The sequence below is a fragment of the Natator depressus genome, chromosome 2 (assembly GCF_965152275.1).
Source record: "Natator depressus isolate rNatDep1 chromosome 2, rNatDep2.hap1, whole genome shotgun sequence".
NCBI lineage: Eukaryota > Metazoa > Chordata > Testudines > Cheloniidae > Natator > Natator depressus.
Genome location: NC_134235.1, coordinates 105,829,262 through 105,854,239, shown reverse-complemented (window position 1 = coordinate 105,854,239; position 24,978 = coordinate 105,829,262). Strand labels below are relative to the sequence as shown.

General features: G+C 47.4%; 1 protein-coding gene across 1 annotated transcript in view; it reads left to right on the top strand.

Annotated features, from left to right (window-relative positions):
• Positions 1–6,305: 6,305 nt before the first annotated feature.
• CDKAL1 (CDKAL1 threonylcarbamoyladenosine tRNA methylthiotransferase) overlaps positions 6,306–24,978 on the top strand; it is a 657,626-nt gene continuing 638,953 nt past the window's right edge. The window contains exons 1-3 of the mRNA XM_074944791.1: positions 6,306–6,392; positions 8,387–8,429; positions 22,810–22,976. Of these exons, the coding sequence (XP_074800892.1) occupies positions 22,810–22,976 (167 nt within the window). The 5' untranslated portion in view covers positions 6,306–6,392; positions 8,387–8,429. The remainder of the gene's footprint in view (positions 6,393–8,386; positions 8,430–22,809; positions 22,977–24,978) is intronic.

The window sequence follows — 24,978 nt, the reverse complement described above, 5'->3', positions numbered from 1 at the left end:
CACCTCCCCGATGCTTTAGTCCTAGAACCTATTCTATTGCAATGCCAGGAAGACCTTGGACTTTCATCCTTCATTTGGGCATAGCAGACAATCTGCTTCAGGAGCAGATCCCTCAGGAGTTACTTACCTGAACCTGAGTACTCAGGTAGCAATAATGTCCAATGGGAAAGCACTTAACTTGTAAATATGGGATTCTCAATTGAGATAAACAGCACCAAATTCTCAAAATTGTTGGTGTGTTAGTTCTATTGCTATGCCACAGCACAGCCTAATTTTCACCTATAAGATGACATGTCCAGACTAGGCCTCTTTATTACCAGTGACCATGCCCATTCTCTCCAGTCCAGAGTCAAACAAGACTCACATTATTGACAAACTCCCTTTTCCTTAGACTGGAATTGGGAATTTCTCTCTGTTCCCTCTGATTCCATTGGTTCAGGAGAGCTGCCTGCATGTCATTTGAGATGCAGCAAGACATTGTCATAGCCAAAATGGGTCTTGGCAGTCTGGTTCAAACATACTCTTTGTCTTCAAGTTGGGATAAAACTCTCCACCTGATCCTGAATCATTTCAGGTTGACATCCTGACGTCTGAATTGCAACTGTGCATAATGGGGGCATTTTTCAAAAATCTTGTGGTTTCTTATAAAAAACAAAACAGGAGCTTTTGACGAAACATGCTCCTCTTACTTTAAGCATTGCCATCTGTTACACTTCAAACATTCAAAACCATGCTATTAGTTCTTCCAAGTTGCATGGGTTGTAACTTCAGCTTCTAGTCTCACATGCTTAGGGCCAACAGTCCTCACTCACCTTGCAATACTCTAGCTGTTAGAAGGATTGCTGCATGTACCATCAGGGCTACTTGAGGCAACTGCTTTGCCTTCATGGCTGCTCCAGAGGAATCTGGATTTCTTTATAACAGTATGCATGGTTGTGTTGTGAGTGCCATGGGGTGGATGTATTCACTTACCTGACCAGAGGTCAGGTATTTCCTGTAGTGCCTGTACCACTTTTGATTTAGGGTCAGAGTCTTGTTTCACAAAGCTCTTGGGATCTCTGGTCTGCTAGTTCTCAGAATATCATCTGTACTGTGGTACTGGGCTCTGTACCTTTAAGTACTTTAGGTTCAGAGACGGAAGTCTGTGGGAACGGTGCTGCAGAAGCCCATGTGTAGTTATGCAGAGGCAATTGGAACTGGCAACTGAATAAAGAGTATTTCTTTCAAGCACCTTGGGCTCAGAGTGATTCCTACACCATGTGTACAATACACCCGAGGACATTTCTCATAGCCGCAGCTGAGATACAGACTGCATGGCCAGTCCTCTCTAAACTTTAGTCCAGTGGCTCTCAAACTTTTGTACTGGTGACCCCTTTCACACAGCAAGCCTCTGAGTGCTACCCCCTCCCCCGCGCCCATATAAATTAAAAACACTTTTTAATATATTTAACACCATTATAAATGCTGGAGGCAAAGTAGGGTTTGGGGTGGACGCTGACAGCTCATGACCCCCCATGTAATAACCTTGTGACCCCCTGGGGGGTCCTGACCCCCAGTTTGAGAACCCCTGCTTTAGTCCATATGAGAAATGTGATCGGGTCAGTCAGTACCTCAAATATTAATTTTCATTCTCAAATCATCTCTGTTTCCATCTCAAACAGGCCTCTAATTTACATGTATCTCCCCAACTCTCTTTTATACATCTTTCATTACCCTTAGTAAGACTTGGCAAGTGTTGAATCACCTGGCTATATCAAAAAGTTTACAACAAATTTGAAGACAACATCCATTGCAGGCCTTCTGCCTTGGTTGTAGAATTTGAAGAGCTGTTGCTTGAAGCTCTGCATTTGTACATATATAGGAAAAAAAAGAATGTCCCTCACTTAAGTTTGATGTGGGAGAGTGAAATTGTGGTCACTTCCAGTATTCTCTTGAACTGCTTTCTGCAGCTGATTGCTTGTTTTGGCAAGCTCTTTCTGGGTCTTCAGGCTTTGCAAGCACCTGATGGAGCTCAACATGAGGTCTCGGTTGGACCTGAGACCTTCCCACTCCTTGCCTCATCAACTGGAGCTGTCAAGCACTGTCCTGCAAGTACCAACAGAATACTCCAGCACACCCAAGGATATCTCTGAAAAAAGGCACGATGAGGGTAAGGAGAAACACCCTTACAGGAAGGAGGGCAAAACGACCCTCCTAAGAAGAGGGTGGCTTTCCCCCTTCCCTTGGGATCAAGTGAGACTCCGTTTCCCCTGAGATGGCTCATCTGGAACTCATGGGGATCACGGGCCAGCACTGACACTACCAAGAGCTTTTAATGCTCTGAAACCGTCTGCAAAGGTGTGTCAGGACAGTATTAGCAGATTGCCTTTTGCACCAGTGGTTTCCACACTACACCAAAACAACTGCATCCATACCAACATATCCAATTCCAAAGCCAGTTTTCCTCCTGCCTGACCTCAGTACACCTTGCTTGAGAATCTGGCAATTTACACGGATTCGGTGTCACTGATCCCGACAGACTTGGTGATAGAGACTTCCATATGTTGTCCACACGTCACTCTCTATCCTAAGCTCCAGTAGGGCCAGGGACACTCCCACATTGTGGGGATGCTATTCATAAGGCTACACTTCCAGCTGAGCTACCAAAATGTGGAGCTGGTACCAATGGCTCCACCCTTTGAGTCCAACGATCCTTACTCTGAGGAAGAGCAGGTTCCATCGATGGTCTATACCTGGGCAGGCCAGGCAGTACCAAAAGCTGCTGAGAAGGATTGCTGACATTCTCCAGAGATCCTGCTGCTGGTTTGTGAAACCATTCAATGTCCATTCTCTGCAGACCTGAAACTTATGTAAGGGGACTGTTGCCCCCTTACTAACATTCAGTGGGGGTGTTTTGGTTTTCTAGCTCCCAGTACTAAAAAGGGGAAAGGGTTGATGGGGAATCAGGACCCTGAGACTGACAGCCCCCAGGAACAATGGGGAGAGGCCAATGCTCCAGCTCATCCTGAATGACAGGGCGAGCAGGCTAATCAGGGAGTCAGGAGGCCAGGGAGGTCCTGTCCTCCGTATGAGCTGGATTTGCCTGGGTCAGACAGACAGAGTGGGGCCGAGCTAAGGAGAAAGCAGGAGCCCAAGCTAAGCTGGGGAGCAGAGCTGTGCCAGATCCAGAGAGAGCAGACCCTGTCTGGGAGCAGAGCTGCAGCCCCAAAGCCCAGAGAGAGCAGACTTGCCCTGGGAGCATAACTGCAGCAACCAGAGCCAGAGGGGCCAAAGAAGCAGCCCAGGGAGTTGGAGGCAGAGCAGCAGCAGCAGCAGTGCAGAGACCGAGTGGTGGAGCTGGGGCTGGAGCTGGGTGCGGTGAGCAGCTGGGGAGAGCGAGGGGGACCCTGGGCAGCGGGCCCAGCACAGGGAAACGCCTCAGCCAAGGGGCTCTGCAGGCCAGGCTTGGATCATAAGCCCGACAGGGCGGGGGCGATACTGGGAAGAAGGGTCCTACCACTTAGAGCTTGAGTGTGTGTGGCCACCACCAGAGCAAGTGTCCAACCCACAGCATCCCTGCAGCACAGCCAGGGCCTGAGAAGAAGGCCTGGGACTTACAAGGAACAGACTGTGAACTGCCCTGACATTCCAGAGATACTGTTTGTGATGTTCCCTGCCACAGAGCGGGGTGATGTGTTTCCTTTAACCTTTCCCATTTTTCCTTATTCTTTTTAAAATTAATTGTTGATTAAATAACTTGCATTTGCTTTAACTTGTATGTAATGGTCAGTGGGTCAGAGAAGTACCCAGTGCAGAGAGAGTACCATGGAGTGGTGACACTCTAGCCCCTGTCCTAGGTGACCACAGCAGGGTTAGGGGTCGAGCCCCCCAGGAATCCTGGGCCCAGCCTTGTTGGGGTGTTACGAGGACTCTGCCAGACAGTAGAGTGGAAGGGGCGTCCTCAAGGGCAGGGAGGCCACTGGGTAAAGGAAGTGGGAGCGAGGACTCGGATCCTTTCGCTAGCCCACTTCACCAGGGTAGTGCAGAAGCCAGGAAAGTTCCCCACAAGAGCGGGACTATTCCCCCGCTTACACTTAGAGAATGAGGATAGATTTTGTTTGCATTGCTTGTCCCTTGCTGAAGAGGGTGTTGAAGTATTTGGTAGCTGCGATGTGGAGCATTTGAGATATAAAACTATTGTAATGGCCAGTGTCTGGTCTTTTTGTTGCTTTTCTCCAAGCAGTGGTTGCTCCTCCTTAGTTCTCAAGCCTTTTCAGCAGGGCCGGCTCCAGGCACCAGCTTTCCAAGCAGGTGCTTGGGGTGGCACTGAGAATGGGGTGGCAGTCCGTGTCTCACGGTAGCAATTTGGCGGCAGCTCTGCCGCTCTTCCCGCTGCGGCGGCTTTTGGGCGGCAGCTCTGCCGCTCTTCCGGGCGCGGCGGCAATTTGGCGGCAGCTCCGCTGCTGTTGCGGTGGCAGCAATTCGGCAGCGACTGCTTGGGGCAGCAAAATTGGTAGAGCCGCCTCTGCTTTTCAGTCTTCCTCTTCAACAAATGCAGAGGCACTAAATGAAATAGAGCATGTCTTTCAATTATCAGACATTAGGCTTGATAATGATCACACATAGTATGGAAGAATAATTTCCCCTACTACAAGAATCACTGGGTGAAATTCTATGGCCTGTGTTATGAAGGAGATCAGTCTAGATGATGATAGATTTTAAAGCCCAAAGGGACCACTACTAAACAACATCAGTTATGAGGAAGGACATTTGAGAAGAGATTAGCACCACTCACTGCTGCAAGGTAGAGATGGGAGCAGTTAAAACTGACATACTGATGAGTTACTATCATTACTTTATGTTTCATGGGCAGGATCCCTGAACACTGTGTATGTGTTTACCACAGACTTTACATACAGACTCAACACAAACATATATGATATTTTAATCAACAGCAACAATGTTTCAGTGTCTGATACCAGATAATGCACGTGATACATACAAGCTCTCAGGAACCTGGCCTACACAGATTAGTTTTTAAAGACTGCTTCAACACTTCATGGTGTATTCTGTTAACTCTTGTCTCTCTTTGTCCTGTTCTAATTTTTCACATCTCTCCCGTTACTTTGCTCTCACTGATATCCTATTTTCCTGTGACTGGCCTCAGATAAAAATATTGTATAATTAGTTTAAGTGTAATAATATTCATAGATGGAGGAAGAGACTGCCAGGCTTTATCTGCTGTTAGATAAAAAGCTTCTATTAGTAGACCCATGGCTTTCACAACTTTTCTACTTGCTATAGGGAGAAAATCTGTTATTTTTAGAAAAAGGGATTCTAAGGCCACTGCAAAATGGATTAGCATGACATCCATAATGCAATTACAAAAAGCTGTGTTTTTAATGCCCTGAAGGAGATACAGCCTGCTCCAAAATAAAACTGTGAATATATGCACTTTGAGATGTTTCAGATACATTATAATTCTCTTTTCTGCAAGTTAAAAAAATATCAGTTTTGTTGTTGTTCTTTCCATCTGGTATTAGGGGGCGGGGGGGTTTGGATGGATCGGGGGTTCTGAGGGGGACAGTCAGAGGTGGGAAGTGGAAGGGGGTGAGCGCCAGGCTGGTTGGAGACATGTGCACAGCCTTCCCTACCTGGCCCTCCATACAGTTTTGCACCCTAATGTGGCCCTTGGGCCAAAAAGGTTGCGCAACCCGGACCTAAGCCATGTGCTGGGCCTTGGGGCAAACTCTGGACAGATTTTTCCTGGAGGCCGCATGTGAGCTGGAGCTGCTAGGCATATCCCCCATTAAAACGCAGCCTTGGCAGGGCCCCTGGCCAGCTGCCTGTGCAACCCGAAGCGGGCCCTGTTATGGCCTCAGCAGCCCAAGGTGAGTGGTGGTAAGTCCGGCGCTTTCAGCGCGAGCCTCCCAGGAGCCGGTGTGGGCTCGGAGCCCAAGCCGCAGGACTCCCTGCGAAGGTGTCACGCGCAGCCGGCAGGCAGGTTGCAGCCCCTGGCGGCGGAGAAAAGCAGGGACACGTGCCCCAGCGTCAGGGAGCGGCTCGGCCACTAGGGGGCCGCGGGACAACGAACAATCTCCCCACAAACCCGGCCCCACCCTCCCGCGTGGAACGTTCGGCAGCCCCAGCCCCAGCCCCAGCCCCGCCTCCCTCCGCCCCGCGAGCGGAGGTGGGAGGAGCCCGGGACTCAGAAGGCTCAGCGCAGACCTAGGGGCGGGGCCAGCCTCGCTCTGGTAGGGGGTGTGTTTGTGCGGAGCTGAGGGCCCAAGGTACGGAATAGTTTGGCCGCCCTGGGAGCCCGTCGTGGCTGCGACGTTTTGACGTGTGAAGGGGCGGGGCGGGGCGGACGGCCGGCATCATGGTGGAGTCCAGCTGAGCGCGCGGGCTGGGAGGTGAGTCGTAACTGCCACCCTTCCCCCTCCCCGAGTCGTTTATTCAGCGTGTAGCCCCCTCCCCCAGCGGGTCTCGCGGGGGCACAGCCCCCTCAGGCGCGTTTCTGGGGTTGCCGGGCGGCGCGGGCTGGCCCCTCAAGAGCAGCGCGGGGCGGTAACACTCCCCCGCCCTGGCCCCTTGTGGTGGCACATCCCCCCCCTTCCCCCGCCTGCGAGCGGCGGCCCCCCGTGTTAACGGGAGGTGGGGGCGGCTTGCGCGGAGCCCCTGGGGTGGCGGTGCCCGGGGCCCTGCGGGGAGCGCGCGGCTGTGCTCTGTCCCCCAGCTTGGGCAGCCCCTTGGCAGTAACGGTAACGTCGTAGCCGGCTCCCGCCTGGCGCTGCTGGTGCGCAGCTCTCCACGTGTGTGTGCGAGAGGGGGCAGGATCATTGTCCCCATTTTACAGATGGAGGAAACCGAGGAGGCACCTGCCCGGCAATCCTGGGGCTCGTGTGGCTTGTGCGGATTCCGTGAGAGAGCGCGGAGCTGCCTGGCTGGGGTCCTGGTACCGTGGCACCGCTGGCTACCTGTGCGAGGCATCACCCAGTGTCTCCAGCAGGCTCTGCAGCTTGTGCTGTCTTGGCTTCTTTGCTGCCTATACCTGAGCCAGCTAGCTGCAGATGCGCTCTGTGATTGCAGTGTGGCATATCCTGGAGCACAGAGGTGAAATTACTTGCCTGGTCACCCAGTACGCCCGAGGCTGCTGGGAATAAACCCAAGACTCCTGAGTTCCAGTCTGTTGTTCTAGCCATTAGGCAACACTGCTGGACCCATGTTCTAAGAATATGTTGGCTAAAGCTCAGCGTCTGGTTTCTTCCTCCCATGGTGTTTCAGTGTTATGAAAGATGACAAGATCTGTTAGTTCAGTCCACCATGATGCATTCAGACCAGAATTTTTTGAATGCCAAGAACTGTCTATTCTTTCCTTTTAAAATATATATATATTTAATATGAAGATGAATCTATGAGAAGGCTTGATGCAAATACTATCATCTGTGATGTGTTGGAGCAGAAGTGACTGAACAGACAGATTTCAGAGTAGCAGCTGTGTTAGTCTGTATCCGTAAAAAGAAAAGGAGTACTTGTGGCACCTTAGAGACTAACCAATTTATTAGAGCATAAGCTTTCGTGAGCTACAGCTCACTTCATTGGATGCATGAAGCTCACAGACAGAAGCTCACATTTACTAATCAGTGATACTTATGTGATCTCAGCTCAGTTCCTTCTGGGGCATATGTTGATGTCAAAAATCACCCTCTAGTTAACTTTGTTAGCACTCTGCAGCAAGGACTGAATGATCAATAAGAGAAAAGTACTGACTTAATCCCGAGATGTGGTCTCTCTCAATCATTTGCTGCATTGGTAGCGCAGTGTTCAGGAACTTGCATTATTACTGCATGTACTGTATTCTGGTGGATAAATCAGGATCTTCCATTTATAGAGCTCTGAGATTAGTGTTAGTGTTTTGGAAAGATACTAAACACTCTTAAAGAAAATAACGCTCTTCAGAGTCAATATGTAGCTCATAGTGGTCATACTGTGCAAACTCATTAGGGTGACCAGACAGCAAGTGTGAAAAATCGGGACAGGATGGGGGGTAATAGGAGACTATATAAGAAAAAGACCCCAAAATCAGGACTGTCCCTATAAAATTGGGACATCTGGTCACCCTAAAACTCATTAGTAAACAAAACTTTTATCAATACACTTCTGCCACCTTAGACTTCTCTTTTGACTCTGAACATTTATCCTTATCTAGAATAGCTGCCGTACTTCAGGAGTCTGTAAACATGTTCCTCAGGTGCCAAATGAAGAGTTCAGGTACACAGCCAAAATTGAAGTGGCTAAGTTATGTATTTAAGAACACATAAATCAAATTCAATAACTGATATTCTATCTGTGGCAGACTTGTATGTTTAGGTGAATCTTGTCTCAAAGAGTCTTTTCTACTTTTCAGATACTTTATTCAAGAGAACTTAAGGCACGTTGCATAAATCAAGGTATGTTTTTAGTCTGGTCATGGTGTTTTAGTATGTTGCTTTAGAGCTATCTAATTTTTTTCACTTTATGAACCTGAAAATAGGGTTTGTCTAATTTTAAAATGCTTTGTTCCATAACTTGTCTCACGCTTCACCTAGACCTTACTTAAGAAAAGAGCAGTAGTGTCTTGGAGCAATTATTTTGTCCAAGGGCCTGTTTACCCCTCTCTTAGCATAGATTTTCGGTTTTCTAATTCATACAAGGTGGACTGGTTTAACTAAATCAACTTAAACATTTGTTTTTAAATTTAGTTAGATTGGTGCAGACTTCTACACAGATACTTAAATCAGTTTAACCCAGGCTTATACTGATTTAGCTAAGATGGTAAGGAATTGATTTAACAAAGTCATCGTAAGACAGGCTTAAATTGAGTTATGAGCGTTCACAGAGGGTTTTGTACCTGTTTGATTTTTAAATCACACATTTAATTAAACCATTGCAATATGGTGTGTATATTGGGCCTGTGTAGTGTTTTATTGCATGCTAGAGGAAGAAACTTCAGACTGGGGAAAATGAATAATATAAACTTAATTGATTACCTTTTATAACTTACTTCTGGAGTGTTTCATTCGTGGTTAGTTATGTTCTCAGGTTAGCAGTATAAGTCGACTGACATTATGTCCATCTTGTTTTTTTATCAATTTATTGGCTTGCCAGCTTGAAATATTCATATACATGTGTGCGTGTGTAATTTAGGTTTTAAAAGGACTGAGATATTGTTGATGAAACTTTCTCTTGCAGCTGGAAGGTCTCAAACTTGAAACTGAACTTCACGTACAAAATGTTTTGTCTACTGTGTGGAACCACGAATAGTGCATATTAGAATACTGGGCTGCTTGTAAAAAGTAAATAAGATTCCTGAGACACAGACTTAAAGGTGACTTGCAAAGGAAAAAAACAAAGATTCTGGCCCCATTTTAGCGTCTTTATAATTTAATGCATATGCATACAGTATATCTGAAAGATTTTTGTTAGTGTTTTTTCTGTTTGATTTTGTACAGTAGCTCCTCACTTAAAGTCGTCCCAGTTAACGTTGTTTCGTTGCTACGTTGCTGATCAATTAGGGAACATGCTCGTTTAAAGTTGTGCAATGCTCCCTTCTGATGTTGTTTGGCAGCCGCCTGCTTTGTCCACTGCTTGCAGGAAGAGCAGCCCATTGCAGCAAGCTGGTGGGGGCTTGGAACCAGGGTGGACCAGAAGCCCTGCTCAGCGGTGGCAGGTTTGTAGAAATTTTGGTGATGCTCTGAACCTGCCCCCCAAAACTCCACCCCCCCACCTGCCCAAGGCTCTGGGAGGGAGTTTGGGTGGGGGAGGAGGTCTGGGCTGCAGGCCCTAGGCTGGGGCAGGGGATTGGGGTGCGGGGTGCAGGCCCTGGGAGGGAGTTTGGGGATGGGAGGGGGTGCGGAGGGAAGGGGTGCAGGTTCTGGGAGGGAGTTTGGGGATGGGAGGGGGTGCAGGTTCTGGGAGGGAGTTTGGGGATGGGAAGGGCTCAGGGCAAGAGTAGCGGTGTAGGGGGTGAGGGCTCTGGGGCTGGGAATGAGGGATTTGGGGTGTGGGAGGGGCTCAGGGTGAGAGTAGGAGTGTCTGGGGCTGGTGGGTTTGGGGGGTTAGAGAGGCTCAGGGCTGGGGCAGAGGGTTGGAGTGCAGGGGGATGAGGGCTCTGGCTGGGACGGGGGATAAGGTGTTGGAGGGGCTCAGGGCTGGAGTAGAGGGTTGAGGGTGCGGTGGCGGGGTAAAAGCTCTGGCTGGGGGTGTGGGCTCTAGGGTGGGGCAGGGCTGAGGATGAATTTGGGGTACAGGCAGGCTGCTCCGGGACAGGGGCCAGAGAGGAGGACTCCCCCCAGCCCTTTCCCTGCCGGCAGCAGCGAGCTCTGGGGCAGGAACCCCCCTTTCCTGCCCCCCCAGCAGCACACTCACCCCCACCATGTCACTGCATGTGCTCCTAGGGCCCCTCTCAGGTCCAGGAATCTCCCTCACCTCCCCCTTGGTGGGTGCCGGGGGGTGCTGCGTGCGCCTCCTCCCCTGCTGTTGCCCCTGACTGTAGCCTCACTGGGGGTGAGGGATGGGGCTGCCTCCTTGCCCAGCATGGGGCAGGAGCGGGGACTGTGGTGGAGGGTCCCGCCGGAAAAGGGAATCTTATGGGGAAATTGGATTCACTTAACATCGTTTTGCTTAAAGTTGCATTTTTCCGGAAGATAACTACAACGTTAAGTGAGGAGTTATTGTACCTGAGAAATTCAGGTCTTATCTATCATTGGTAACTTGGAAAATAGTGAAATTGGCATCAGGATAGGTGGAAAGCTCAGCATATGAGGCTATGTCTACACTACAGCCTATGTCAGCATAACTTACATTGCTTAAGGTGGTGATTAAGCCTCTCCCGTGAGTAACATAAGTTACACTGACATAAGCACTCATGTGCACAGGGCTAAGTCGGCGGGAGAGCTTCTTCTGCTGACTTAACTTCTGCTGATCGTGGAGGTGGGGTTTTTATGCCAATGGGGTTGGCCGGCCGCCGTGGGACAGCCCGGGGTTAATGGTTAAGGCGGGTTAACTGTTGCTTACCGGTTAACCTTTTACATCCGTTGTTCACACGGGGAGGGTTGACACTCACTCACTCACACGGGGCGTGACCAACCCATCTGACCCTCTCTACCTGGTGCTCTATCCTCCATGCCTGGCTGGACCCCCGGGACGGACCCGCCTCTCCTGGTGCTGTCTTCCTGAGGCAAGACATTGGTGGGGAAAGAAGGGTCATATGCCCCTCCTTTCCAGATTTCTGCCAGGGTTCGCACCAGAATGTGGCCAGCAGCAGCCTTTCAGCACTGTGTGGGAGGGAAGGGATGGGAGCTGCTTCCAGTGTCAAGGGAGGAGGGGGTGGAAGGGATGACCTGGCCTGTGTCTTTGCAGAGCTCATCGCTTCTCCTCCCCACCCCATCCCAGGTTGGAAGCAGCTTGTTCCTTCCTGCCTGCAGTATCAAAAGGCAGCTAACACCTCTAGACTGCTGCTGGCCACTGACAAAACCCAGCCACTTCCTGGCTACAGTGTGGGCAGGAAGGGGTTAAGCCCTCAGAATGCATTGTCACCAGGAAACCTGACTGCAGGGACTTCAGCAAACTCGGCTGGAGAGGTGGCTCAGGAGGGGAGTGTGCCTAGGGGACGGAGCAACCCCTTGCTCCCTGGGGCGGGGGTGTGTGTGGAAAGGGTGCTGAGCCCCTGCTCCAGGAACTGCTGTGGAGCCTGTAGGTTTGGGGCATGAACAGGCTGAAAATCGCTTCCACCCTGCCACTTTAGAGCTTAGCTGAGAGGCAGAGAGGCTTCCCCATGCCAGCGCTATGTGGGGCTTTGGCACAGGCAGGGCTTGGCTCCTCCTGGCCAGTGCTCTGGGCTGGAGGGTCTTGGGCTTTCCTGCGGCGCCAGCCCAGCCAGAGGCAGTGGGGGCAGGAAGGAGCCTGCTGGCCAGGCTGTTCGTGAGCTAAGTGCTCCGACCAGGGGCTGGTTCTCTGGGCATGGGATGCACCCTGCCGGGGAGGACATGTAAGAGCAGTGGGTTGCAGGAGGTTGAGAAGGGGCAGAGCAAGGAGAGGACAGCGAGAGGGGGAGCGCTTAAAGGGCCGATTGGTGGGCAACATAGACGACAAGTTACTGGCCACCATCTGGCGCCTGCCTGCACTCACCAGCCACCGCAGCTTGCAGTGCGCAGCCAGTGCTGGTTGGAAGTGGGATGGGGCTCTGCTGGCTGAGAGCTGGCACACAGCAGGGGCTGTGCTGACAGACCAGCAGGGGAGCGGCTGACCCTGCCAGCTGCATCTTCACCCCGCCACCAGCCTTGCACACCCTTCCCCCATCGTTGGCCACTGGAACCTCCAACTCACCGCTGGTGGACGGGCGGCTGGCAAACAGGGGTCCAGCCAGCAGCTACAGTGGATCCGTCAGTAGTGATGGGGGGAGACAGAAAATCTGGGACATTTTGCCCGTTTTTAAGAAAATGTTGGGACACTTGAAGGAGGGCTTAAAAACAGGACATCTGGTCACCCTGCACTTATCCTGTGACACTCAGCATCCGTTTCATCAGCAACAATGTTTCCCAGGGTCAAAGATTCTAGTGCCTATAATGTTGCACACCAGTAGCAGATGACAGGTTAGCATACATCCTAAAACACCAAAATCCCCTCAATAGGTACTCAGCAGGATAACAAGTCTCTTGGGCCATGTATAAATATACAATGCTGCAGCAGAGCAGCTGTGCCACTATAGTGCATCAGGTAAAGAGAGATCTATGCTGATGGGAGAGAGCTCTCCTGTCAATATAAGAAAAACCCACCTCCATGAGCAGCATAAGCTATGTCGCATCAGAAGCTCTCCCGCTGACATAGTGCTGTGCGCATGAATGCTAATGTTGGTATAACTTACGTTGTTCGGGGGGTGCTGCCGTAGGCTGTAGTGTAGACACAGCCTTACTGTATTAGCCTTGCACCACCAAAACCCTCATCTGGACAAGAAAATTTAAAAGAATATCAACTTAAACCCCACATTTCAGTTGGAATATTTTTTCATTCTCCCTATATCTTTAATGGAGAGTGCTGCTTTGCACTTCTAAAATGTCTTTCAAAGGATATCAAAGTATTTTATAAGCATTAAGCTCCATAATTCCACACACACATTAGTATTTTCTCCTCTAAAATGAAGATGTTGAGGGCAGAGTTAGCCTTTGAAAAATGGCATTGTGAGGTTCCATATTTACTGCATCCTGATGATTCCACGTCAAATTTGCTCAGTCTAAAAGTAAAAAGATGTTTTTTCTGACACCACTGAAAACTCAACCTGGAATCTCTAGAGCCTTGTACTTAGTCTTGAGCATCATCAATAGAAATAAAAGATTCAGTTGTAGTGCTGCTGATGTATAAAAAATGATACAGAATCCAGCTTCGTGTCCCATAGCTATGTTGGTTCTACCAGTCTAGCCAGGATACAAAACATGATGTTATAACTTTTTTTTTTAATGACTGAATACACACGCAGGGAAACAGATGTCAAGAAGCACAACATTGTTTTTACTCAGTCACTTTCTTAATCATAACCATACTGACTTGCTCAAAATCAGAGTGAGTTAGAAGCAGAGGCAGGAGTAGTACTAAAAACACTGATTCACAATTCCTTGATATAACAAATTAGACACATTCCCTAACTCACTTCCAATAGTAAGGATTCACCTGTAATGTACTCTGATACGAAGTACAGTACACTCCCGTTTATCCAAATGGCCTGGGGGACAGCCTAAACTTTCATATAATCGGGCACTCACATAAACGTGAGTGCTACCAACCAACATAGGGAACATGGGGGATGCACTCTGGATTCAGATAACCTAATTCCTTTTATCTGAAAATCCCAGTTAACTGAAATTATACTGTACTATAAGTGCCAGGTATTATTTTAAAATCATTTTATCTGACCTGCCTCCACCTCCTGATTGATGAACAATACAGGCGATGCCAGCCACGCTTAATTGGTTAACCATTTAAATGACATATTTTTTAATCGTTTAAACGGTTAACTTTTAAAATGGTATTTACATGCCTAGTGTGAACCCTGAAGTCTTAAAGATAAGAAGGTAAATACAAAGAATCCAACTATGCAGTATTTCTTCTTAAAGGGGGTTCAGTCAACTTGATGTTAATTTGAACGATTGTACTGCATAGTTCTGATTGATTACCGTTGAACTCGCTCGAGTACGAGTAATTTTACCAGGTGTCCTTTATTCAGCATAGGGAAATATGATCACCCTATATAAGTGGCATTATAAAATTGTAGTTATCTTTTGAGTTTGTATATAGACTAGTTTTTTGAGGTGTTGAATCTGCTTGTCTGAATTGTATTTACCGAAGGGTTTGATTAATTTGGCAGTTACATCTTCAATGTCATGTGTTAGTATCATTGTCCTGAATAGACTAGGTTGCCAGCCACTATGAGCTCTTTCACAAAATTCTTGATGAATGTGTTATTTTCCTTTTGTACTTGTTGATAGCCCATGTGATCCTAAGTAGTGTAAAAATATGTTAAGAATCAGACATGAGCTTTAAGCCAGAAAACTAGATGTTATTTGGTATGCCCAAGTATTGAATGTATTGCTGAACTGTGGTTGACTTACATTTCTTATGTGCAATACTTAAATACAGTGGGGATAAGATAAGGGTTAGTTTTCACTCTTACCCTTACGTTTTTTGGCCTTAATCTTAGACAAGCAGAAATAAAGGGAGAGAAATCATATGTAGGTTTATGAGTTGATATCATGGACCCCTTGCTGTTCAAGGGTCTGATCTTGCAAATCTTTGTATGAGTAGTTTTATGGATTCTAGTGGGACCACTTGCAGGATAAGGTCCAAATTTGTACTTGATCTGTTCAGTTCTATACTGCTGGAATAAATAACATGCATACCACACAGTGCATTGCAGAAATCCTGTTTCCCATGGCCAGAGACTTAAGGGTTTTTTTGTTTTTGTTTGTTTTTTGTCGGTTTTTTTTTTTTGACTCAATAGACCAGTGACCCCAAGACTTTTTACCTCATGCCCTCCCCAACCCCTCTTTGCATTCCCCCTGAGCTGTGGCTGGGAGTGGAGCCGTGGCTCTGGGGCGCGGGACGTGGACAGGGGTAAGGGGGCTGGCAGCTGGGACCCTGGGCCAGGAGAGGAGCTGGGTGGTGCTTCCCCCGGCGGGAGCTGGCCCGGGCCCCAGCTGCGCCCCCCTGAATATTCTGCCCCACAGTTTGGGGACCTCTGCAATAGACTGATTTATTTAGGAGCATTTATGTTCTGTATCGGTTGGTCTTTGTAAACTATATTGAAAAATCTTTATAAAATGTATTTGGAAGGTGGAAACTGGTAACCATGGACAGTTACTAAAATTACAGTTTCTTTTTAGAGGCACTTGAATACGGTGATGGGCACAGTATAAAATTTTGTATTTAAGAGGTAACGATTTTGAGGGTCTTCTAACTGCAGTGGTTAAAACCCATATTTCAGCAGGTGGATGGAGTGAACTTTGTGTTGCTGAACATAGAGATCTGCAATGAAAAAATTAACAGTGGACTCATAACTAGGGCTCTACCAAATTCACAGCCATGAAAAACACGTCACACACACGTCTGGTCTTTTGTGTGCTTTTACCCTAAACTATACAGATTTCACAGGGGAGACCAGCATTTCTTAAATTGGGGGGTCCTGACCCAAAAGGGAGTTGTGGGGGAGGAGTGCAGGGTTATTTTATGGGGGCCATGGTATTGCCACCCTTACTTCTGCTCTGCCTTCAGAGCTGGGTGGCTGGAGAACAGCAGCCGAAGAGTGGCAGCTGCTGACTGAGGGCTCAGTTCTGTAAGTAAGGGTGGCAATACCATATCATGCCATCATTACTTCTGCACTGCTGCTGGTCGTGGCTCTGCCTTCAGAGCTGGGCGACTGGCCAGCAGCCGCCGCTCTCCAGCTGCCTAGCTCTGAATGCGGCGCCGCCGCCAGCAGGAGCAAGGGTAGCAGTACTGCAACCCTCCCCCGCAACTCCTTTTTGGGTCAGGAGCTCTACAATTACAACACTGTGAAATTTTAGATTTAAATACCTGAAATGTCTTCTTTTTAAAATCTTATGACCGTGAAATTGACCACAATGCGCCATGAATTTGGTAGGGCCCTACCCATAACCTATTGGTGTCCCTCAACATTTCACTGCGATTTGAGAAGTAAGAGATTGTCCTTTTCTCTTGTTCTTTTGCTCCCTGGCTTGTCAGGATGGGAGAGCACCATGGGGCTGCTGTGATCGATGTGGAGTACTTTCCTGCTAAATGTGGATTGTCCGACTAGCATAATTCTGATCGTTACTGGAGAATGCTACTATGGATCTGGTCTCATTCAGAAAGGGGTTGTAATGACCATGCTGGAACACTGCTTCCACATTTTACTTGTCAAGAATAATCCTCAATGTGTTAGGGGGTGGGTGGGCAGAGAAAGGAAGAATGAAGATAGTTGTGAAGCTTCAAAGTTAAAGATTCTATGCCAAATTCAGTGCTGTAAAACTGTTCTATAGAACGGCGTCAATTTGTGTAACAGTTAAATGTTTAAATACAAAAATTCCAGGATGCTTCAAGTTGAGGTTGGTGTTGGTTGTGAGCAGGGTCGGGTTTTCTTTCTTCTCCTGCGCTATCATAAACATGGGTTAAGAATGCCACTCCATCTTTTTCTCTGGGTTTCTCTGGACTGATACTTTATGTTTAAACATACAGTAGGACTTAGTGATTTTCTTTTGGATTCTTACATACCAAAAAACCCTGTTAAATTTTATCCTAGTAGATGATAAAACATATTTATCTATAAAGGTTCATAAATGCCAGTTCAGGATTGTTTTTTCCATTAAACGAGACTTCTATTTTTCCAAGGAACTATGTAGAGTTTGCTTACAGTTTATGCTAACTCAGTAGATTAAATGACATTAAGCTATTACAATACTAGATTATTACTCCTTAGTTTTTTTTTAAAAGATAACTGAATATTGGTATGTATGTTTGTTCAAGCCAAACTTACTTCAGGTTGAGGCCTTGTGTAACTAGATCATGACTCAGGCCTTGATCCTGAAAAAGCTCTCAAGTGCTAAATTTACATATATGAATCATCCAGTGAAGCCAATGGAAGTGTGTATTTGTCTAAGGCCTGGTCTACACTACGAGTTTAGGTCAAATTTAGCAGTGTTACCTCGATTTAACCCTGCACCCATCCACATGACGAAGCCCTTTTTTCGACTTAAAGGGCTCTTAAAATTGATTTCTTTACTCCACCCCCGACGAGGGGATTAGTGCTGAAATCGGTCTTGCTGGGTCGAATTTGGGGTAGTGTGGACGCAATTCGACGGTATTGGTTTCCGGGAGCTATCCCAGAGTGCTCAATAGTGACCGCTCTGGACAGCGCTCTCAACTCCGATGCACTGGCCAGGTAGACAGGAAAAGGCCTGCGAACTTTTCAGTCTCATTTCCTGTTTGGCCAGCATGGCAAGCTCACCTGCACAGGTCACCATGCAGAGCCCATCAGCGCAGGAAACCATGCAGTCCCAGAATCGCCGAAGAGCTCCAGCGTGGACCGAACGGGAGGTACGGGATCTGATCGCTGTATGGGGAGACAAATCCGTGCTGGCAGAACTCAGTTCGAAAAAACGAAATGCCAAAACATTTGAAAAAATCTCCCAAGGGCATGAAGGACAGAGGCTATAACAGGGACCCTCAGCAGTGCCGCGTGAAAATTAGGGAGCTCAGGCAAGCCTACCAAAAAACCAGAGAGGCAAACGGCCGCTCCGGTTCAGAGCCCAAGACATGCTGCTTCTATGATGAGCTGCATGACATTCTAGGGGGTTCAGTCACCACTACCCCCAACCCTGTGCTTGACTCCGTCCAAGGAGTGGGAGTCAACACGGAAGCGGGTTTTGGGGGCGAGGAAAATGATGAGGAGGAGGTTGTAGATAGCTCACAGCAAGGAAGCGGAGAAACTGGTTTCCCCAACAGCCAGGATCTGTTTATCACCCTAGACCTGGAGCCACTACACCCTGAACCCACCCAAGGTGGGCTCCCGGACCCTGAAGGTGGAGAAGGAACCTCTGGTGAGTGTAGCTTTGTAAATATTATACATGGTTTAAAAGCAAGCGTATTTAATGATTGATTTGACCTTGCATTTGCGGCCAGTATAGCTACTGGAAAAGTCTGTTAACGTGTCTGGGGATGGAGTGGAAATCCTCCAGGGAACATCTCCATAAAGCTCTCCTGGATGTACTTCCAAAGCCTTTGTAAAAGGTTTCTGGGGAGGGCAGCCTTATTCCGTCCTTCATGGGAGGACACTTTACCATGCCAGGCCAGTAGCACGTAGTCGGGAATCATTGCAGAGCAAAGCATTGCAACGTATGGTCCCGGTGTTTGCTGGCAGTCAAACAACATCCGTTCTTTATCTCTCTGTGTTACCCTCAGGAGAGTGATATCATTCATGGTCACCTGATTGAAATAGGGTGGTTTTAGTAAGCGGACATTCAGAGGTTCCTGCTGGGCTGTTTGCCTGTGGCTGAACAGAAATCTTCCCTGCTTTTAGCCATTCGGTGGAGGGAGGGGTGAAGCCATCATCCCAGAGAATTGGGTGTGTGTATGTGTGTTTGTGGTGGGGGGTTAGTTGGTTTTCTGCTGCACGTTAACCCGGAAACCACAGCCCCTCCTTTTAAATTGCCAACCCATTTTAAATGGCCAACCCAACGGCTACTTTGTATGGGAAATGAGGGCGCTGCTGTTTGAAACCATTCCCACATGTTATGAAGGTTAAAGAAGCCAAAAGAGTGTGGCTTACCATGGCTGCCTGCAAGCCGAATTCTGTTGCACGGCCCTGCATGCGTGATCTCTCACACCAAACCGGCATACCCTCAATAAGAGGCAAAATGCGACCTTGTAATTAAAACACATGTTCTATGTAATGTTAACAGCAAGGTTTACCGTGAAAGAGTGTACCCATTGTTCTATAAAATGTTTTTAACTACCAGTCTCCCTTTTTTTCCCCTCCACCAGCTGCATATGTTTCTCCTTCCCAGAGGCTAGCGAAGATTAGAAGGCAAAAAAAACTCACTCGCGATGAAATGTTTTCTGACCTCATGCTGACCTCCCACACTGATCGAGCACAGCAAAATATGTGGAGGCAGACAATCTCAGAGTGCAGGAAAGCACAATATGAATGCAAGGAGAGGTGGTGGGCTGAAGATGATAGGTTGCGTCAGCTTGCTCACAGAAGGCAGGAATCAATGCTCAGGCTGTTGGAGGATCAAACTCATACGCTCCAGCGTATGGTTGAGCTGCAGGAGAGGCAGCAGAACCACAGATCTCTGCTACAGCCCCTGTGTAGCCAACCGCCCTCCACTCCAAGTTGCGTAGCCTCCTCACCCAGACGCCCAAGAACGCGGTGGGAGGCCCTCCGGCCACCCAGCCACTCCACCCCAGAGGATTGTCCAAGCAACAGAACGCTGGCATTCAATAAGTTTTAAAGTTTTTTAAACTTTTAAAGTGCTGTGTGGCCTTGTCCTTCCCTCCTCCACCACCCCACCCGGTGCTTCTCTCCTCCACCACCCCTCCCGGGCTACCTTGGCAGTTATCCCCCTGTTTGTGTGATCAATAAATAAAGAATGCATGAATGTGAAGCAACAATGGCTTTATTGCTTCTGCAAGCGGTGATCGAAGGGGGGAGGGTAGGGTGCTTAGCTTACAGGAAAGTAGAGTGAACCCGGGGGTGGGAGGGTTTCATCAAGGAGAAACTAATGGAACTTTCACACCGTAGCCGGGCCAGTCATGAAACTGGTTTTCAAAGCTTCTCTGATGCGCACCGCGCCCTCCTGTACTCTTCTAAACGCCCTGGTGTCTGGCTGCGTGTAATCAGTGGCCAGACGATTTGCCTCAACGTCCCACCCCGCCATAAACATCTCCCCTTTACTCTCACAGATATTGTGGAGCACACAGCAAGCAGTAATAACAATGGGAATATTGGTTTCACTGAGGTCTAAACGACTCAGTAAACTGCGCCAGTGTGCTTTTAAACGCCCAAATGCACATTCTACCAACATTCTGTACGTACTTGCTTAGCCTACAGTTGAACAGCTCCTGACTACTGTCCAGGCTGCCTGTGTATGGCTTCATGAGCCATGGCATTAAGGGGTAGGCTGGGACCCCAAGGATAACTGTAGGCATTTCAACATCCCCAACGGTTATTTTCTGGTCTGGGAAGTAAATCACTTCCTGCAGCTGTTCAAAGAGACCAGAGTTCCTGAAGATGCGAGCGTCATGTATCTTTCCCGGCCGTCCCGCTTTGATGTCTGTGAAACGTCCCTTGTGATCCACCAGTGCTCGCAGCACCATTGAAAAGTACCCCTTTCGGTTTATGTACTCGCTGCCTTGGTGCTCCGGTGCCAAGATAGGGATATGGGTTCCGTCTATGGCTCCACCACAGTTAGGGAATCCCATTGCAGCAAAGCTAGCCGCTATGACCTGCACATTTCCCAGAGTCACTACCCTTGATTTTAGCAGCTCAGTGATTGCGTTGGCTACTTTGAATCACAGCAGCCCCCACAGTAGATTTGCCCACTCCAAATTAATTTTCGACTGACCAGTAGCTGTCTGGTGTTGCAAGCTTCCACAGGGCTATTGCCACTTGCTTGTGAACTGTGAGGGCTGCTCTCATCTTGGTATTCTTATGCTTCAGGGCATGGGAAAGCAAGTCACAAAATTCCATGAAAGTGCCCTTATGCATGCGAAAGTTTCTCAGCTACTAGGAATTGTCCCAGACCCACAACACTATGCGGTCCCACCAGTCTATGCTTGTTTCCCAGGCCCAAAATCGGCGTTCCATGGCATGAACCTGCCCAATTGATACCATGACATGCACATTGCAGGGGCTCGTATTTTGTGAGACGTCTATGTCCATGTCCTCATCACTCTCGTCACCACGCTGCAGTCGCCGCCTCACCTGGTTTCGCTTTTGTTGCAGGTTATGGTTCTGCATATCCTACTGGATAATGCCCTCGGTGTTTATAGTGCTGATAATTGCGGCGGTGATCTCAGCGGGCTCCATGTTCCCTGTGCGATGGCATCTGTGCTGAAAAAAGGCACAAAACGATTGTCTGCCGTTGCTCTTACAGAGGGAGGGGCGACTGATGACATGGCTTTACAGGGTTGGCTTACAGGGAATTAAAATCAACAAAGGGGGTGGCTTTGCATCGAGGAGAAACAGAATGGCCCCCTCAAGAATAGAACTCAAAACCGTGGGTTTAGCAGGCCGTTGATTTCATGGAGGGAAGGAGAGAGGAGGGAGAAAATGAATACAAAACAAATCTGGTCTATTTCTTGTTTTGATCCACATCATCTATCTTTATACATCTTAGGCTGGCAGCAGACGGTGCAGTACTACTGCTAGCCATTGTCATCTCCTGGGTGCTCGCCAGAAGACGGTGCAGTAGGACTGCCGGCAGGACTGAATTTCCATGAGACTAAACTTAAAAAGGGAAATGACCTGGCTGAGTCACTCCCATGTTTGCCCAGGAGCCCCTGACCGACCTCACCGAGGTTAGCTAAAAGCCATCAACGCCGTACTCCTGGGTGCTCTACCAGTCATAATGCACCATCTGCTGCCAAAAGGCAATGAGCTGCTGCTGTGTAGCAATGCAGTACTGCATCTGCCAGCACTCAGGAGACATACAGTGATGGTGAGCTGAGCGGGCTCCATGCTTGCCGTGGTATGGTGTCTGCACGAGTAATCCAGGAAAAAAGGCGCGAAACGATTGTCTGCTGTTGCTTTCATGGAGGGAGGGAGGGAAGGGGTGGCCTGACAGTATGTACCCAGAACCACCCGTGGCAATGTTTTTGCCCCATCAGGCGTTGGGATTTCAACCCAGAATTCAAATGGGTGGCGGAGACTGTGGGATAGCTACCCATAGTGCAACGCTTCGGAAGTCAACTGTAGCCTTGGTACTGTGGACACACTCTGCCGACTAAATGCACTTAGAGCATTTGTGTGAGGACACACACAATCGACTGTATAAAAAGGCTTTCTAAAAAACCGACTTCTATAAATTCGACCTAATTTTATAGTGTAGACATGGTCTAAGTGTTTGCGGAACTCAAGGCTGAGTTTTCACTTTCTTGAGATTGGTGCTCATAAGAGACGTGGTACTGATAGATTGTTTATTATTCATGGTAGGTACTTTAACCAAGATAATTTTGTTTTCTTTACATGTGTATCTTTACAGTTGTAAACTCAATTAAATGGATGCAGTTAATCTATTTGAGTTAATTTTGGGCAATTTGTTTTTGTTTTGATATGCATGATAAACTCCTCAGTTTGGCATTTCAAACTTAGATATATGTGGAAGAAGAAAAATATAAAAGTCATCATCTACTCTTTCTGCTGTCCAAAATAACTAAGTTTCATTTTGTTTATAATAGGTTATTTTCCTAATACAAATACATGATCCTGATTCTACTTTCAGATGCCAAGTGGATCTTATTGTTAACTTAGTCCCATTCTTCAAATTCTGTCTCACCTGAGAATAGTTCCTTTGATTTAATTGGAATTATTTCATTCAGCAAGAGTTTGCAGGATCAGGTCATTAGCTTGTATATGGTCTTACACAATAGAGGATTTTTAGGTGCACCGTGAGCTCATGTATATCTTTCTCTATTGCATGTGTATCTAGAAAAGTTAGCAGACTTTTCTCCAAAGAGTGCACATGATCAACACTAATATCTGACAATAGAATCTGATTTTGTATTTAAATATTTCTGTTCTTGAAGATGCCTGCTGCTTGTGATTCACTGCTTGAAGATATTGAGGATATTGTGTCAGCACAAGATGTGAAACCACATGACCGACAGTTTGCACGAAAGAATGTTGTTCCTAAAGTGCGAAAACGCAGTTCACAAAAAAACGTTCAGGCAGATGATGATCCACCAAGCGATAGGTAAGTTCTTTTTTTCAAAAAAGCCCTAGTATGTACACACTTCCGGTTTTTTAAAATAAAATGGAATGTGGCATTGCCACATAGCTTTTAAGTTGTCTTCAGATTTGGTTGTAATAAAAACGTTGCTGCTTTTGTTAAGCATGCTGATAATTTGGGGCCGGAGTTTCAAAAATACTCGGTACTCCCTATTGTGACCTAATTGCTAAAAAGCTCAGCAGCTCCCACTGAAATGCCTGAATGAAGTGCCCGGGTATACAATATTGGCCAGCACCTCGTATTATTTTCAGAGACAGTTACTGGATACTGAGAAGTTCTGACAATTTGGACTTTTCATTTAGGGTGCGTAAATGGGAGCTGAGCTCTTGAAAATCTCGCTCTTGGATTCTAGTGTTTTTTTTGGGGTTTAGGGGTGGGGAAGTAGAATTTAAAATGTTAAAAGTGGTGACAGTTTACTGTTGAGTCTTTCAGATTACCTATTCAGTAATGGAAATAACTGACTGTTAAATGGCATGGAAGAGTATCAGCATCAGATAACATAAAACTGATATTCTGTAGAAAAAATGTTGGTTGCAACAGGAAAGCTGATGCATCTATGCTTCTTTCAAGAATAAAAAGAGAGGGTAGAAGTAGGTCTTTGCATTAAAGTATCCCTTCAAAGTAAATTTGAAATTGAATGTAAGTTTTTAGAAAATGCTAAAAAGACTTCAAGATATTAGATCTGCCCTCTAGTCCCACTGCCAATTTTTGTGATTGTACATCATTTTCTTATTTTGTTTTTCTTTTCCCTGTTGCTACCTGTGAAGCCCACACAAACAATAGAAACTGAACATATGCAAAGTGCTATCAAATGCACTAAGTAAACAAGAAAATAATCCATTTTCAGTCTTTAATCTTTTAATCCTGGAATTCACAGGAAACATCATATTTGCTTTATGCTTTACAGTCTATTAGAGATCTGCTGAATTTCAGAAGCATAAGAGCATTTTTTTTAATCATAAAGTCTGTAGAGTTAGCCCCATTCAAAGACAGTAGACAATATGTTCTTGATATGATGGAATCAATGTATTTGTTGCCGTATCAAGGATCGGCCGCTATCCATGTTTAGTAGTTCTCTCTGTTGGCCACTCACCATTACTGTGTGGTTTTCAGTGTTTTTTACTGTGGTAATTTACGTCCCTACAAAGGATGACCTTTTTGGAGCTTTATGTCTGGGATTTAGCCAGGGAGGTTTAAGGACCACACGTGTGTGTTTGCTTTTATCCTAGGCCTTGACTACACTACCGAGTTTTGTCAGGAAAATCTGCCTTTTTCCTACAAAACAGTGGAGGTATGCACACTACAAAGCTACTTTTGGCGGAAAACTCTGCTGTTTTCCTGACAAAATAAAACCACCTGGATGAGAGGCATAAAGCATTTTGCAGAAAAGTTAAAGCTACAAGGCATCAGTGTAGATACTGCTGTTTGTTTTGTTGACATAACTGATTTCCACCAGTATCCCACAATGCCTGCCCTGACCGCTCTGCTTACTGTTTGATCTCTGCTGCCCTGCAAGCATGTGCCCCTCCCCTTTCAAAGCGCCTGGAAGTATCTGACAGCTGAGCATGCTGCTCTGTTCTGGGAACAAAGAGCAAATCATTAACTTGGAATGCTCCTGTTCTCCCCTGCACTAGGAAAACATGGGCAGGCAGACTTTTGCTGTGGGGAGTGTGGGGGCAGATTGCTGTGCTGCTTTGACATTCCTCAACATGGAGAGTTCACAGAGCTGCTCAGAATGCTGTTCCCGGCAGCTGAGGAGGCTGTGGGAGAACTCGGAGAGAATCACAGAATGATAGGCAGGCAGAGCGGGCTGCTTCTGCCAGGAGTGTAGGGAGAGACTGCTGTGTGGAGCAGAGTCAGGGGCTGATGTGTGTGCGGGTGTTCCCCTCCCCCTGCCTCAGGATAAATTGGTCAGCCTGCTGTCTCCCTCTCCCCCCACACACACTACTCTCTTCTTCCTCCCTCC